The sequence below is a fragment of the Physella acuta genome, unplaced genomic scaffold, assembly GCF_028476545.2.
Source record: "Physella acuta isolate Inbredline_101_S28 unplaced genomic scaffold, ASM2847654v3 ptg000210l, whole genome shotgun sequence".
Taxonomy (NCBI): Eukaryota; Metazoa; Mollusca; class Gastropoda; family Physidae; genus Physella; species Physella acuta.
The window spans coordinates 73,503-89,702 of NW_026731729.1; the positions used below are offsets into that span (position 1 = coordinate 73,503).

The 16,200-nt window shown below is 34.3% G+C and overlaps 2 protein-coding genes across 3 annotated transcripts; both read left to right on the forward strand.

The window, feature by feature from the left end:
• Window positions 1-388: 388 nt before the first annotated feature.
• LOC131937435 (transmembrane protein 101) lies at window positions 389-6,788 on the forward strand. The gene is made up of 4 exons (XM_059294866.1): window positions 389-528; window positions 2,859-3,039; window positions 3,802-3,960; window positions 4,811-6,788. Exons 1-4 carry the CDS (start codon window positions 389-391, stop codon window positions 5,108-5,110), a joined length of 780 nt encoding a protein of 259 aa, XP_059150849.1. The 3' UTR covers window positions 5,111-6,788.
• A 4,516-nt stretch (window positions 6,789-11,304) lies between these two features.
• Window positions 11,305-15,216, forward strand: LOC131937426 (oxidoreductase HTATIP2). Of its 2 annotated transcripts, none has more exons than XM_059294837.1 (6): window positions 11,305-11,640; window positions 12,055-12,241; window positions 13,629-13,736; window positions 13,911-14,048; window positions 14,168-14,229; window positions 14,752-15,216. In XM_059294837.1, the coding sequence occupies exons 2-6, from the start codon at window positions 12,056-12,058 to the stop codon at window positions 14,972-14,974; spliced, it is 717 nt and encodes a 238-aa protein (XP_059150820.1). In that variant the 5' UTR covers window positions 11,305-11,640; window position 12,055; the 3' UTR covers window positions 14,975-15,216. The 2 variants fall into 2 exon arrangements, with proteins under 2 accessions (XP_059150820.1, XP_059150819.1); XM_059294836.1 differs by having other exon boundaries at window positions 11,306-11,541; window positions 14,752-15,215.
• Window positions 15,217-16,200: the final 984 nt, after the last annotated feature.

Sequence of the window (16,200 nt, forward strand, 5' to 3'; positions counted from 1 at the left end):
TCAGAAATTCAGGCATTTAAAACAGTTTATAGTGGTAGTAGAGGTAGGAACTGTGTGTGGAAATTGGGTAGGACAAAATAGTTACGTTTATGCCAATAGTGGTCATTCGATTCATTTGTCTGGAGCCGATCAGAGTTTCTTCCAGGCATCTCTTCCAAGAGAGTCTACCGCCCCCCCCCCCCCCCCGAACGAGATGGATTTTATGTAGTAAACATACACTTTTACTGGGGATTTTTTATCCTTATTTTTCTAGGACCACTAAAAACCCATGCCTAATACTAATAGTTACTAATATAATAGGTCTAATAAACAATATTAAAATTAAAAATGATAAAGGGCCTTTTACTTTTATTATTATTATAGGTCATGGCACACTCACTCTTCAATAATGAGGTTTACAGTTGTGAAAAAAATGGCTTCCAAGAGAAAAATAGCAATTAAAGCTGTTGAGTTTTTCTTGCATAAGTATCCCATTGTAAATGCGTTAACATTGCTAATGCTATTCGCCGAAAGAGCAGCCAACGAAAGGTATTTCAAGAGAATGTTAAGAGCCCCAAGCATTAATTTGCTAACGGGATTAGAATATCCGTTCATTTAACCTTAGCTAAAGAGAAACTACCTGTTATCGATAAATGATATGATTGACTAAACTCACTATAACTTAACGAAAATTCTGATCATTAATGATAAATATTTGTTTTTCATAAAAAAAATACAGAATTTTTTTGTGTGTGCGTTTGTTGGCATTGGTGATTAGGCCTATTGTACTTCGGTAAAACTCCATTTGATTTTAGCGTATTTTATTCCCCGCTTGACGTTCACCTCCAGTTGAGCGTATTTTATTGTAAACACAACCAAAACACACAAAAACGTTAGGAAAACACAGATCTACCTATTTTTTTTTTATAAATGCTATTTTTTATTAGAAAAGGTAAAAAAAAACCATAAAAAAGCATTAAAACTGGTCCAATTATTCCAATTAACTATCGTGTGATCGTCAGCGTTAGAAAAATCCTTACACGCCTTACACTGTCGCGGTTTCACCGTGAGTTCACATTGACTTAAATTATCAGCATACGTCATAGCTCAGGCAATAGCTGTTTGAAATTGTGTTGGCCTTAGTTTTAGGGTCATTGTAAGTTCATTAATGTTTATTTATAGTATCATGCCTGGGAGATACTTGTAACAGTACAAACTTAACCGCCTTTGCAGCCAATTGTGAGTTACGTTTTTACGTATTTCACCCATTGCCATGAAAATTCTGACGCTTGGACATTGCACATTCAATATTCTGAATTTGGATTTTTCTCAACTTTTAACAAAAGTAAATTATCAAAATCTAAAAAAAAAGTCAATCTCTTTGCTTTTTTTTATTCATTTGTTAAAACAAAAATACAATACAAATAATAAATCGTGTTTTCCTAATGTTTAGGTGTGTTTCGGTTGTTATGATAAAATACGCTCAACTGGAGGTAAACAAGAAGCGGAGAATAAAATACGCTAAAATGGAGTTTTACCTTGTACTTCTGTGCTTAACTAACTAGCAGGGGTGCCACTTTCCAAGTTATTCCAGATTTTATTTTTGAAGTAACTTGGAAAAAGCATTCGGCCAGCGGGCCGTAGTTTGGAGACCCCTGTTCTAGACCAAGTAGTTTTTTATACGAATTTTCAAAGTTATGTGTTTAACAGATTATGTTTCATTGTAAATTGAATTCGAGAGTTGTGATTGCCTTTAAACTTGCATACCAATGTTGCTATTAAAGATATAATGATAAAACTTTGCACATTTGTGCTGAAGGATATAGGCAATAATAGAAGTCTGCAAGTAAAATAAAAATTAGAAAAAAGATAACTAGAAATAAAAGAAGTCAATAAGGGATGTGGCACTGTTCTATAGTGACTGCCATAGGATGATTTTGATACTGCACAGCTAGGTTGATATACCATATACCATTGTGAAACTTTACATATATTACATAAACATATTGATTCTGGTGTAAGTAATAAGATTGCTAGTATACACATTGTATAGGTAGTGTATAGAGTTAGACTAGAGCCGACAAAAACAGCACAATGATCGAGATACTTAACAATTTGTAATAAACTTTGCATTTGTGTCACTATATGGCATGGTAAGAATGTTATTATTAATTTAGAAAATGTTGGTTCTTGTAATGTTTCTGAAGCTAAGTGTTGAGAAGTGCTAGAACTCAAAGATTGACATTTCACAGAATTCTTATTTATGAAATGTTTATTGATTCATTAATACTACGTTATCTAGATCTAGTTAACCTGATATTAAAAAGGTTCCCAAGAGTGCCATACACTATGGATATAATGGGCTACTATAATCCTTAACAAAATTTAATCAGGAGTGTCCAGCAGCACCTGTGGCTCCCCCATGAGCACTATGATCCCAACATTAATTTTAAAGAGCACCCTACAGTTGGGACATGATGGCACATGATATTGGATGATTAAACTGAACCAGTAGCAGTAACCGACACTCAAGCACCTCCTATACCGAGGTGGATATAAATAATAAAATTAAAAGCAGTGCGTTGAGTATGGTATATGCTACACATTCAATTTAGCATATAGGTATAAATAACTCTGTCCAAACTTTTTTTTTACAGACGAAAAAATCCAGTTGGGTTTTATTTTATTTTAAATTAGCTTCTCTTACAAAGGAGTCATCATTTTTATGACTTTATAGTCTATCTAGTTAATGTAATCTATATTTTTAAAAATTCTTGTATTGTTTGAGAGGCCTAACTAAAATTAGTGGAATTCTTTAGTGTATTGAATCTTCCAATGATTGCTCTATATATTTTTTTGTTTTTTTCTTTCAATTTCAGTGCACCACCTATAAACCATAGGATCATTTATGCAAATCTTATTGGTTTTCTTGGCTGTGCTTTATTAATGTCATCAAACATTCAGAGAAAGGCAGCAGCACTTTTTTTTTGTGGACAGCTAGGCTATTTTACATATGTATTTTACAGTAACAAAAAATTAAACTATAAAGAATGGCTGCGGGTAAGTTTACTTTTTATTATTTACATTTTATTATAAGTTTTCTGAGTAATTATAAACATGTTAAATTAATATCATGTTTAATTTTACAGCTTCAAACAAATTATAAAACACAGCTTTATCTTTTCCGCTTAGGTTAATCTGCTTCTTTTGGATTCTTCTGTCTAGGGGATAATGTAGGACAACACAAGACATATTGCACAATACAATAGACTCTACAATACTAATAATGATAATAAATAATAAGAATAATGGTTAATACATAAAGATAAACATAAAGATGGCAGACAAAGACACCCACACCTAATACAACATGACGAAGACTTCCACACCCTCACGCGACAAGACCAAGACTGACTTCAACTCCTTCCCCTAACAACAAAATCATTTTCTCACATGTCACATCCTTACTTGCCTTGTCACATTCAACATCTTTTATTAATATAACACATTCCACTACACACATACTCTCATAACCATTCAGTACACTAAAATACCATTCACAACACTAATGGTTGTACTCACTGAGGCTTATGACACATAACTACGGGAACAGGGTCGTGTTCACACTGTCTCTGTTCTATGGGCATCATTATTTAAATATCTAATTTTTAGCATGATTATTTTTATTTTGTTATTTTTAAAGTACTGATAAAAAATCAAAGTATATCATCTTACGTTTGACATGTTCAGAGGCATTATTGACAAAGGTGGAGGAAGTGCAAGATAAACAAAATAATAAAAAAGTTTTCATTTTTCAAACAGTTACAAGTGTGTACAAGACAAGTTGGCTGTATAGGGATATACTTGTTATTTGCCTATGTCATTGACAGGCGTAAATCTGTTCCACTGAGGCGTTTTGCAGAAATCATCATGGGGCTGTACCTTTTTGCCTTCACCTATCTGATAAACAATGTTCATGAGGTAGGGCATAATTTAGTCTCTTTTGTTGAAATATAAGATTAAGTGCATGTGAGAAAATAAAAATATCAAATCAAAATAACATATGCTTCTTTACGTGAAAAAACTAGGTTTAGTTTCATTCTTTTACCCTATACATATCTGAAAAAAAAATCATATTTATCCAAAGTTGCTTATTTTTTTACCTGTTTATCCCTGAAAGCTGAATTTTACAAGATTTTGTTGTCAATAGTTTTTAAGTATGATGATAAAATATTGTAAATCAATTTTTCAAGTTTCACTTGTTGATGACCAAGGTAAAAGCATGCTATTTGTGATATGCACAGTAACATGGAAAGTGGCCCAAGCTCCAGCACATAGCTTCAGTGCTCAATAAACTGATTTAGATATATCTTGAACATGAGATAAGAACAGTTTAAGATACATACATCTGATAGAATTAGCAATCGACAGTCTAGAGGGAAATATTTGATAGAAAATGGGAATGGAGGGGGCACACTCAGAAAGGCCTGAAACCATACAGACAGATAAACCAGGGGGAAGAGGGAGAGGCCAAGAATCATCTGGGAGAGATCTTTTGAAAAGGAGAAGCTAGATTGACATGGCCAGCGGTATAAAAACAAATTCCACAAATCAAGTTTGGTGGAGTGTAATCTCATCACTAGGTTTGCTAGAGAGCCAAAAAAAAATCAGATGAATATGTATATTCATCACACATCTGATTAAAATTTTTAAAAATAAAAAATAATTTGTTTCAGGTTCCTGTAACAATCAAAATTATTTTTAAAAAAAAACAACTGAAACCAAGTTTTAAATAAGTAAACAAAAATAAAGTTATGTGTTTTTGTTTCAGGTTCGGAGTGGTGTTTTAAGTCACATGATTGGAGGTGAATGGGGAAGGTATGTTGTCACTGTTCTCATAGCAGCCTGCGCCCTCAGTTTTTTCTCAGGATATTTCTTGCGTGATATGTCATTGTGTGCAGCCGTTGTCATAGCTTTCATGGTTTGTACAGTGGACTCTGATGTTGACTACTGGTCAAGGAAAGGTGTCCATTATTGGAACCAGATTAGAATGATTGCAGACAGTCTTTGTGTTTGTGTTGGATTGATTTATGCATTTTTTCATCTTGAAAATAGAGTGAAAATGGACTAATTTATTATATATTTATATTTAGTAGCTAAATATACGTGCAATTTCCTTTACACAAATTTGAATTAACATATTGCTTTTGTAAATGGTTTTCTTTACATATTTTTATTGGAGAGTTTTTAAAATGTGTGTTGCTATAATTTAGCCAATGTTTTATAAAGTAAAGTGAATCTATACAATTTGAATAACTGGCTGTCATATTCTAATTGTAAGTTAAATGGTTGCTAGATTTCCTATCTTGTAAAAGAAAATTTAATAAGCTACAATAAACAAAATAGACTACACTATCACATAGCCGTTTATAGGTATTTGAGTTTATTTACATATATAAAGTTTATGTTTATTATTTACTTGTTTTTTTTATTCTAATTTTTGCTCAACTTGTACTGTATTGTGATATTTTTTGTGAAGCAAATTTGATATCTATACCTTAAGATTTTGTAAATGAATCTTGTTGATAGGAAATTGTAAAACTATTTACTAGAATGTATGAACTGGACTTTTATAGGCAGAAATTACCCATTTATAATTAAATCTTTAGCCTTAGTAGATCCTAGGTGAGATTGTTCTGTTGGTTTGGTTGTGAAGATGATTATTGAGAATAAATGTGTTTTTATCTAATTAGTCTATGAACCACCTGGTAAATCAATATGTGAAGTGGAATACACTTATTTTTAAAATATCTGTTTGCTTGTGTTTATTAAAGTAAGTCCATTACATGACTTTTTTGTTTGTTACAGGAATTAAGAATTATATTTTTTAACAATACATGACATTTTAATTCAAAACATGCCTTTCATCTCATTTATTTTTCAGTTATTTTGTGTGCAAATTAGTAGAGTCTAATTTTTTGTTAGCAAAGGCCACAGATGTGATTAATAAAAATCTACAATTGATTTAACAAAAAGACTAATCAGATGTATATTTTAAAAATTCTAATGCTTTTAATTAATATTTGTTGTTACAAAAATGTATGCAGTGTTGTTTTGCATTTAACATGCTCTAGATGAAAAGACTGGAATATATAGTTTTTAATTAATTTAGTTCACCGAATCATTTTCTCTGTATTGATAGTTGTTACTATGTTCTGTTTAGTATTTTGAGGTTAAATAGTACATTACCCAGTAAAGTGCAAATAATTGTTTAAAATTTACATAGGTTATAAATTTTTAAAAATTAATTAGATTGAATGGAATCAAATTGCAAAAAAATGTAGAGTAACTTAAATAAACTGATATAATTATAATATAATAAAAGATGACTAATTACCTTTGAATGACATATTTCATCTAAGATCTGATGAATGCATCCATTTGATTTAGTTTTTCCATATCAGTAATTTTAATTTATTTTTATTACATCTTTAAACACAGTTTAAATTTGTTTAAATTGTTGTACTGGTAAAGTAAATGTGAAAAGAATATTTAAAATAATACCTTACAAAACTTTTAAACTCTTTTCTTTAAATTTTATTGTTTGTGCATGTTTTAAATTGTTATACAACTCTTACAGCATATTTTCCAAACCAATGCTTAACTTTATGATACATCTTTATTAAAATATTTAACAATGATAATTTATTTTTTCTTAGTTTCATTTTATATTTACTTGAGTTTTATCAAATTTGCTTGATTCACATTGTGTAAATGACTTGACACCATACTATAAATATATACACACACAAATTATATAAATTGTAGCTTTATAAACCTGGGAAACAGGACATTATGCCTTCTCCCACCCTCCCGTCCCCCAGACAATTAGAGATAAGGGTACCATAAGGATAAGTTAGGGAAAAGTTAGTTCTAGGTTAAAAAAGCTTATTCTGTCAGTTTCCCAGTTTCATGTACTATAGATGCCTAGCCTAGTTAAATGTATTTTGTATTTCATCTTTCAGCCAATGAAAGGCATTCACTGGTACTCCTTGTTATTTTACACCCTCTGACCCTCATTGCAGATACATAGACTATAATATGCAATCTTAAGGAGGGAGGGGTAATTGATCCATTAAATGAATTAGAAATTTCTTTTAAAAAATTAATTCATTTACGTCAAATAATTTAAAGAGTAGTAAATATGTTGTTATGTATGTATGTATAGTTGTCCTTTGCAATGCAGTCACATGGCACATAGTTTTTGTCTGGAAGAAACACTGTTATGGATCATAATTGTTTGGGCTGTTTACTTGTCTGTATAGTCTTTGTTTATGCATGTTACTCTTCTAATGCCCATGTATGTAACCCTAGGACAGGTAGATACTTACTTAGGTTTAGCCTTAATGTAATAAACCAACCTGAGCCTATCTTGGTCAACACATAAATTGCCCGCCAATAATAAAAATTATCTGCCAATAAAATAATACTATTTTTTGTGTAGAGGGTATGAAATACATATGTTCTCAGTGGAGAACACCAAGAGCCAGCATTTGAGTTTTCCGACTACTTCATTCAACCCAAGGCCACGTGTAGTTGAGTATTTTCGCACCATGTGTGTTATAGGCTAGTAGCCTACAAACAGACAGGGGTTGGCCTATAAACAAAAAAACATGGCGAGAAGTTAAACGGCAGCAGATATTCTAAAACATCACATCCACACCCGGTATCAATATATGACGTAGATCTAGGTCACTACCCACCAGTGGCGTGCAGAGGGGGGGGCGGAGGGGGCCCAGGCCCCGGGCAGCCACATCAAAGGGGCATCCAAAGGGGGTAAAAAATGATTTTTTTTTTAAATTTTCTAATTTTCTTTTAATTTTTTTTTTTTTTTTTTTTTTTTTTTTTTAGGAAAGCTAAATGTCTACTAAGGTTTGTCTACCTAGGCAGAATTATCAAATTATCACAATTTGCCGAATTCACCGAAATGTGTATATACAATCAAAACATGGCACTGATATAGTCATCGTACTGTCCGTGTCGTGCAACCTTCAGGGAGAAAGGGGCATCGGTGAAGGATAGTGGTGTAGTAGTCATTGATATTCCCCGAATAAATGTATGCAGTCTTTCAATTAATAGAGTATCTGATACTTGTGTAGGTAGGGGCATCTTTTAGAGAACACGCCCATAATCATTTTATACACTTGTGGTCATCCATAGAGTATTAAAGCCCATGATTATAATTTACACACTGTAGGGGCATCTTTTAGAGAACACGCCCATAATCATTTTATACACTTGTGGTCATCCATAGAGTATTAAAGCACATGATTATAATTTACACACTGTAGGGGCATCTTTTAGAGAACACGCCCATAATCAATTTATACACTTGTGGTCATCCATTGAGTATTAAAGCCCATGATTATAATTTACACACTGTAGGGGCATCTTTTAGAGAACACGCCCATAATCATTTTATACTTTGTGGTCATCCATAGAGTATTAAAGCCCATGATTATAATTTACACACTGTAGGGGCATCTTTTAGAGAACACGCCCATAATCAATTTATACACTTGTGGTCATCCATTGAGTATTAAAGCCCATGATTATAATTTACACACTGTAGGGGCATCTTTTAGAGAACACGCCCATAATCATTTTATACTTTGTGGTCATCCATAGAGTATTAAAGCCCATGATTATAATTTACACACTGTAGGGGCATCTTTAATGTAATTTGCTTATATTCATCATAATACTTTTGAAGGGCATCCAAACAGTAATTATGCCCACATTCATTTTATATATCGTCAGGGCAACTTTAAAGTAATTTACTTGTATTCACGTTTGTATTTATATAATTACAGCAATTATGCCCATATTCGTTTATATATTATCGGATATTTATTATGCTTATATTCATTATTGAATGTCTGAAGGGCATCCCTACAGTAATTATGCCCTTGTTCGCTTCATATTTTATCGGGCATCTTTATTATGTTTCTATTCATTGCATAATGTTTGTAGGGCATCCTTATTCATTTTGATGGACGTAACGGCATTCGTAGACTGATTAAGCGCACATCCTCTCGGTTTTTTCTTATTCTAATGATATTCTTTATTCATGGCCATTTGGATTTTTGTGTACGGTTAAATACAAACTTTCAAGTCCGTACTGTTTTGATCCACTGGGCCGGGCCGAGTTAACTTCATTCTAAAGTTGTCCTTAAGTCTCACACTTCTTAATTACCGGCATTCGCGGCCGCCCGGTCGTACTGTCCAAAAACACATAAATAAGGTGTAGCTGGCTGTCACTTGTTTCCCCCCCCCCCCCTCACTTTAGGCACAAACCTTCTATTGTAAGACCGGTAATGTAATACCTAGACGCTCTATTGGCACGGCCAGAGATCCAGTAATGTAGTACTCGAATCTGGAGACTTTTTTTTTGGGATGTTCCATCCCATAGCCATATATTTAAATGCACAGTCTGCGTGATCTTTCACCTCCCCCCCCCCCAACTTTCACCCACCCCAAAGCCAAGGCATCTACTGTCACCCACCCCTAAACCCTACACTACTGAGCGTTCTTATTACATTTGAGAGACATTTCTCTTGGATTCTATAGCCGAAAACGGTGTTTTTCCCACAATTCGAACTAATTATATAAAGTGTCCAAATCTGTCAATGGTTTCCTATTTGTTTTAATTTTAACCACTAATGCTTGTTGATATTGTAATTTGTCTAAAATTGTGTGCTTACTAACACTGTCTCTTTATATAATATACCTAAACGCATGACTTTTATTCTAACCACTGGCCATTGAACGAACAATTTAAACCACTTTATTGCATTAGAGCGATTTTCGAATAATTTATTTTATTTTTGCTTGTGATTAAAAGGGCATTTGCAGATGAAGTAAGCCCGTATTATTTTTAGATAACTTGTAGGGGCACCCAAGAGAATTTATTCGGTTTTGATGCATATGAATATACTAAAGAATAAGAATGTCCGTATTGTTTCTGAGACACTGTAAGGACACCCTCAAGAATAAGCATCAACAGATTTTTAATATACATTGTAGTTATATCATTTCAAACAATTGTGCCCATTTTATTTTTTATCAATTGTAGGGCATACTGAAAGTTGTGTTAAAGTATTTTAATGCAAAGTAAAGTTATCTGTAAAGTAAATGGGCGCTTAAATAGAACTGATGTTATAAATAGTAGAGCCACCTGTAAAGTAAGTGAGTCCACGTTGATTTAATGAATTGTGGGAGTTATAACGACCCTGGTAGCCGTTACTGGATTAATTCCCACACAGGGTTTGCATATGAATACTTGGGGCCTAGAGCCGACCATTAAGTGCGGGCCCCAAGTTTAGCGATACTAAAATTCTATCAAACATCGACAATGCGCACAAGCAGAAATCGCTGTGCTCTATGACTAGAATCGATCTTTTCTCAATGTATCGAGTTAAGACGAGACGCTTTATTCCTACGTATCCGACTACTTCGACGTACGAGACAAGACTAGCATTTTTTAGGTCCGTAACTAGTACAGGCATCCACAAAAAATACACCTACATTGGTCAGAATACAATAGGGTATCCCAAATTTACATACCAGGTACAAGGGGGTGGAGGCGGAGGGGGAGGGGGAAGGGCTCACTCAATCAACCCATCGCCAGCCACCAAACAATCACCCGGCGACCGTGGTTCTCTTCCCTGCACACGAGGTGTGCCACCAATGTGTTTCTATAAAATACAGCATTGTTCAAGTTCGAGATGGGGAGGGTAACTTACTAGGCCTAACATCAACCGTGGCCTCAGTCGTAGCAATAAACAATGGCGAACTTTGACCTTTTAGTTTTTTTCCAATTTAATTCAACGGTGACCGCAGCCCGACCCCGGTAGGGTAATGGAAACTGTAAATTCTTTTGTTGGGCTTGGCATATAGCCCCCCCCCCCCCCAACATCCGGCATGTCCCCAAACTGTTTTCTCCCTCCCCGAATGAGTCAGTCATTCTTTTGGATATATATGCATGGAGTCTTCTCAAGAGTTCAGCTAAGTCAATTTTTTAAAATGCTTTTCTATTGGTATTCTGATTAATACCATAATGTGTGTTATAATTTATCGTCAATAGTAGGGCTACTAACGCTTTAAACACCGTAATTTATATATATATATATATATATATATATATATATATATATATATATATATATATATATATATATATACAATTTATGGGGGCATCTTCCTTTGGTTTTGCCCCGGGCAGCAACATAGCTCTGCACGCCACTGCTACCCACTTGAGGTGCATACGTCCGATTGATCGGGTAACCGTGACTCGACAAATTCCCGGCCGTGTTTACCCACCACCCCACCGTCACACTAACAGATTCAGCCGGGGTAGGTCACACAAACAGATTTAGCGAATGTACTGAGCTAGATCGGTAGTATCAAACTTCGTAGTTCATTCACGCCACCGTTTGATACAAGCCAACAGGCTCAGTCAAGTAGTTGGTAGCCAGATCACCTGCAGCACATCTCTAGTGTGTAAGTACTTTGGTCTACTATGGTACAAGACTTTGTTTTTTAAAATGTGTATCAGCAACAGCGGTGTAAACACTTCTAGAAGATCTAACTACTAACTGGGTAAGAGGATTGAATACATGGCACTCTCCATACATTAAATTTATTATAAGATGTCATATAATCTAACATTCTCTTTGAATCTGTAACTATTAAATTTATAACGCTAAATAGTAACTACTAGTCGCATGTAGCCTATACAGTTAGTAGCATATAAGCTACAAGTTGTTTCTTTATTAAGAACTAATTTGATTGAGTGTACAAAAAGAAACAGCAGCCCAGACTTGGCTATAAAATTTAAAGTCGCACTTTTAATAAGGTTTAAACCAGATCAGAACTATTTGAATTATCCACCAGTTAAACTAATAACTTCAGCTGTTTATCAAACACATGTACTTTTTACATCGCCCTAGTAGCCTACATTTAATTTTTTTTTAAATGCTTTACTTTTTGTGTTGTTTCTGTGTGTGTTTAAAGCATGTCTGAAGGAGAAAACAGCATCGACATGGAAAGGTTTCGATCCCTGGGCCGCTCGGCGTTTGTTTTGGGCTACACAGGCGAGGTGGGGAAGGTTCTGGTGGATGAGCTCAACAAATCCAAGATCTTCAAACGTGTTGTTCTCATTGGGCGCCGCCAAGTCCCGCTCTCACTTGGACCAGAATTTGTAAGTCCAACTTGTCAGAAATTTTACCGTGTAAAATACCGTGATATATTCCTATCTATATAATATAATAAATATCAAAGTAGTCCATATCCGACAAGATCTATGTGTTACCGACGGTTCGAATTCCAACATTATATATAATTTACGGATTTAAATAAATCCGTAAATTATATATATATATATTTAAAATATATTTTAATAAAATATTTAAATATATATATATATATATATATATTATATATATATATATATATATATATATATATATATATATATATATATATATATATATATATATATATATATTCAAGTGCCCCCCCACCCCAGAAAAAACTCTGAAAGAAACACTGTCGGGGACCGACAACGCACTCAAGGTCCAAATTTTTTCTCAAATTGTTCTTCACGTAGGCCTACTTCATTCTTGATAAAATTTGAATGCTGTTCCAAAATTTGAAAGGTACTTTGATGAAAAAGTTTGAATATTAGGAAACATTTTTTTTTCGGGGACAAAAAGATCTCCGAGGGTCGGATGAGAGGACCTCGCGGGCCGGCATGGGCCGCATCCGGCCCGCATGCCGTAGTTTGGAGACCCCTGTTCTATATGATGAAAAACTGACAGCTTGAACCCCGAAAGTCTCGAGTTCAGGTTCCTGTCTATAGTCGTGATGTCATAGACAGAGTTTCTTCCATGCATCTCTTCGGGGGTGGGGGGGGGGGAGCGGCACCGCACCCCCCCCCCCCCCCGAAGTAAGTCTACCGCCCCCCCCCCCAACGAAATGGAAATTATATAGAAAGTTTTTAACTTTTGACAGTGTCGTCGTCCCCCCCCCCCCCCCCGAAAATAGTTGTCCGCCCCCCCCCCGAAAATTTCAAGTGCACCCCCGGAGAAAAAAGTCTGGAAGAAACACTGGTCACAGAAACAGGTGGACTCTATTTTCCTGCCCCATGGACCGCCAGGTCGAAAAGGAAATTTACTATTCTGAATTAAAAAACACAAGACAAACATTAGCCTAGGCCAGGCTCACATAAAGCGTTCCGTCAATGACATCACGCAGATTAAAAAAAAAACTCCCACACTTTACTGTTACACATGGTCACATAAATCACAAACTACGTCCACCCTAAAATGACGTCACACAAGATCGCCAGTGTCACTTATAGGGCTGGTAAGTAGGTCACCAACCAGTTCTACGGCTCAATGAAACCTGCATGAGCCATAGAACTGGTTGGTGACCTACTTACCAGCACTATAAAAAGGAAATAAAAATTTGTTCGTTCTTTTTGTTTCTAATAAATTAAAAACATATTAGTATTTTAGGATATTGATGACTGTCTCCAATACTGCAAAAATATTTTGGTCCAATTATATTTATTAAATCGATTAAAGGAACAGAAAGTTATCGACTTCGATAAAGTAGAAGACCACAAAGACGTCTTTACCAGTTTGGACTGTGGGTTCTGTTGCCTGGGTACAACAAGAGGGAAGTCAGGAAAGGTAAGTGGAGATTTTGGGTTAGGTAGTCTACAGCTGGATATCTCAGCGCCTAAACCTGAATAGGACAATACGGCCTAAACAGTATTAGTCCTTTGCATTCTGTAGCCATTTTAAGTAATAAAAATAAAACGATCGCACATTTTTTAATATGATTACTTAATGTATGTTTGGTAGGAAGGCTTCATAAAAATCGACCGCGACTATGTTTTGAACTCAGCAGAAGTGGCCAGGTCCCAGGGCTGTAAACATTTCTCTTTAGTCTCCAGCCAAGGGGCAAACAAAAACAGCTATTTACTTTATCCCAAGATAAAGGTAATGCGCATTACTACGTTTTACATTTTAAAATAATTTTTAGGCTAGATTTAGTCTATTACTTGTTCAGAATGTCGAAATTATTTGAACTAGTGAATAATTATGTTTCATTTTGGCAGGGCGAAGTAGAAGAGAAGCTAGGAGCAATGGAATTTGATCGCCTTTCTATCTACAGGCCAGGGTAAGTTCCATTAAATTTAATTAAAATTTACAAAAGTGTGACGTCACACTTTTTAAAATTTAATTTACATTAAAAAAAATTAAAACTAAATTTTGTTTTCCCCGTTTGAAAAGACTTTTGAAGAAAACATGATCAAAGTAGGCCTTTATTATAGATCTAATTGTGGCTGGAATTCGCAAAAATAATAAATGAGCGATTTTTTTAGCAAGGTACCCGTAGCATGCAAACCATGTTAGTAATTGTTACTAAGTAAAAACCTTGGTTAAATCCCCCGTAAAATGGGAAACAACTCACTAAGAAAAAATAATTGATGTATAAAAAAAGAGGTGGTGAGCTGTTGGAGATTAAAGAAAAGAGTAGCCTGGTGTTTTATTGGGGTAAGGGATCGGGGGGGGGGGGGGATGGCTTTGAATGATTCTAGTGATGCGTTATTCGGAATGAAGGGGATGGGGGGACATGGATGGATACAAAATTGGTACAAAAGTGCTGTGTCTTTATTTCTTTCTTTATGTTTTTCTGCAGCCTTTTACTATGTAATCGCCAAGAGAGAAGAGTGGGTGAGAAAATTATCACAGTTGTCCTCAAGCCTATTACGTATCTTTTCCCTACTTTGATGTCAGCGCCAGTAAGAACGGTTGCCAAAGCTATGATTAACAATGTCACCAAGCAAGTGGACGGTACCAACATCAGAGAACTTTACGAAAACAAAGACATTCACCACATTTCACAATCGGCCACAAGCTAAAGACAGAGATTACAAGGACTAAAATAAATAAATTATTATAAATGAATCGGCTGGGACAGCAGAACGATATTATTAAGTTGTGTAGGTTGTCTCAATTTGCTGCATTTTGTTTTTGTCTCTATATTTTCCGATGGCATAAAAAGTGAAGTCAAACTCTGTATAAATACACAGCCTAATAATTTATATAGGGGTGACCATATAATCCAATGCTATATAGCATGGACCCCACACCCCTATAAATATAGCATATATTTACTATATATATAGCCTATATATATATAAATATATATAGCCTATATATATATATACATATATATATATATATATATATATATATACATATATATATATATATATATATATATATATATATATATATATATATATATATATATATATATATATATATATATATATATATATATATATGATTGTATGCATGGAAAGATTTTTTAACCCCTCCCATGACCAATTCTTGGCTACACCACTGCTATATAGTATTCAATATTCACACACTCATTCATTGTGTGCTTAGAAAACACCCAGTGTTTGGTGCTCACAAACCTTTAAAATATGCAAATTATTCAGTTGTTTGATGACTGTCACCATTGAACACAATACAGCTCAATGAACAAGCTTCCATGTAGTGTACTAGGGTAACTAAAGCTAAACATTCTTGTAGAAACTAACTTTATCAGGGTAAAACAAAATTCATGTTTGGCCTATACTGACATTATATCAGTCTTATATTTTCTATTTTTCCTGGTAAAGACATACTATAAATTATTCATTATTGCACACATCAGGTTTATTAGGACAAAATTAAGGGACCACATTTTTAAAATTTTCAACTAAACGCCTTAAAAAACAGGTTCACAACTTTCTAATTGTCATTAACATGTTGCAGTGAGTTTTGTATGTGTGGTCATGCCTGTGTGTTTGTCAATTCCTGATTGTTTGCCAAGTGGGCATGTATAGTGTCAGCTGTCATGTGTGTAAGCACCAATGAATGTCAGATCAATGTAATATGTAATATGTGATATTTGTCAAATATGTGTGATATAACAGAAATACATTTCTGAAAATTATCAGAAATTGCTTTGTGAGAATATATTAAATAATCAAATAAAAAAATCTGCAGGTTTTTGAGTAAAATATCCCAATCTTTTTCCGGAAATCATTGTTATGTTTATTGAAATCTACATATACTAGCTAATACATATGTA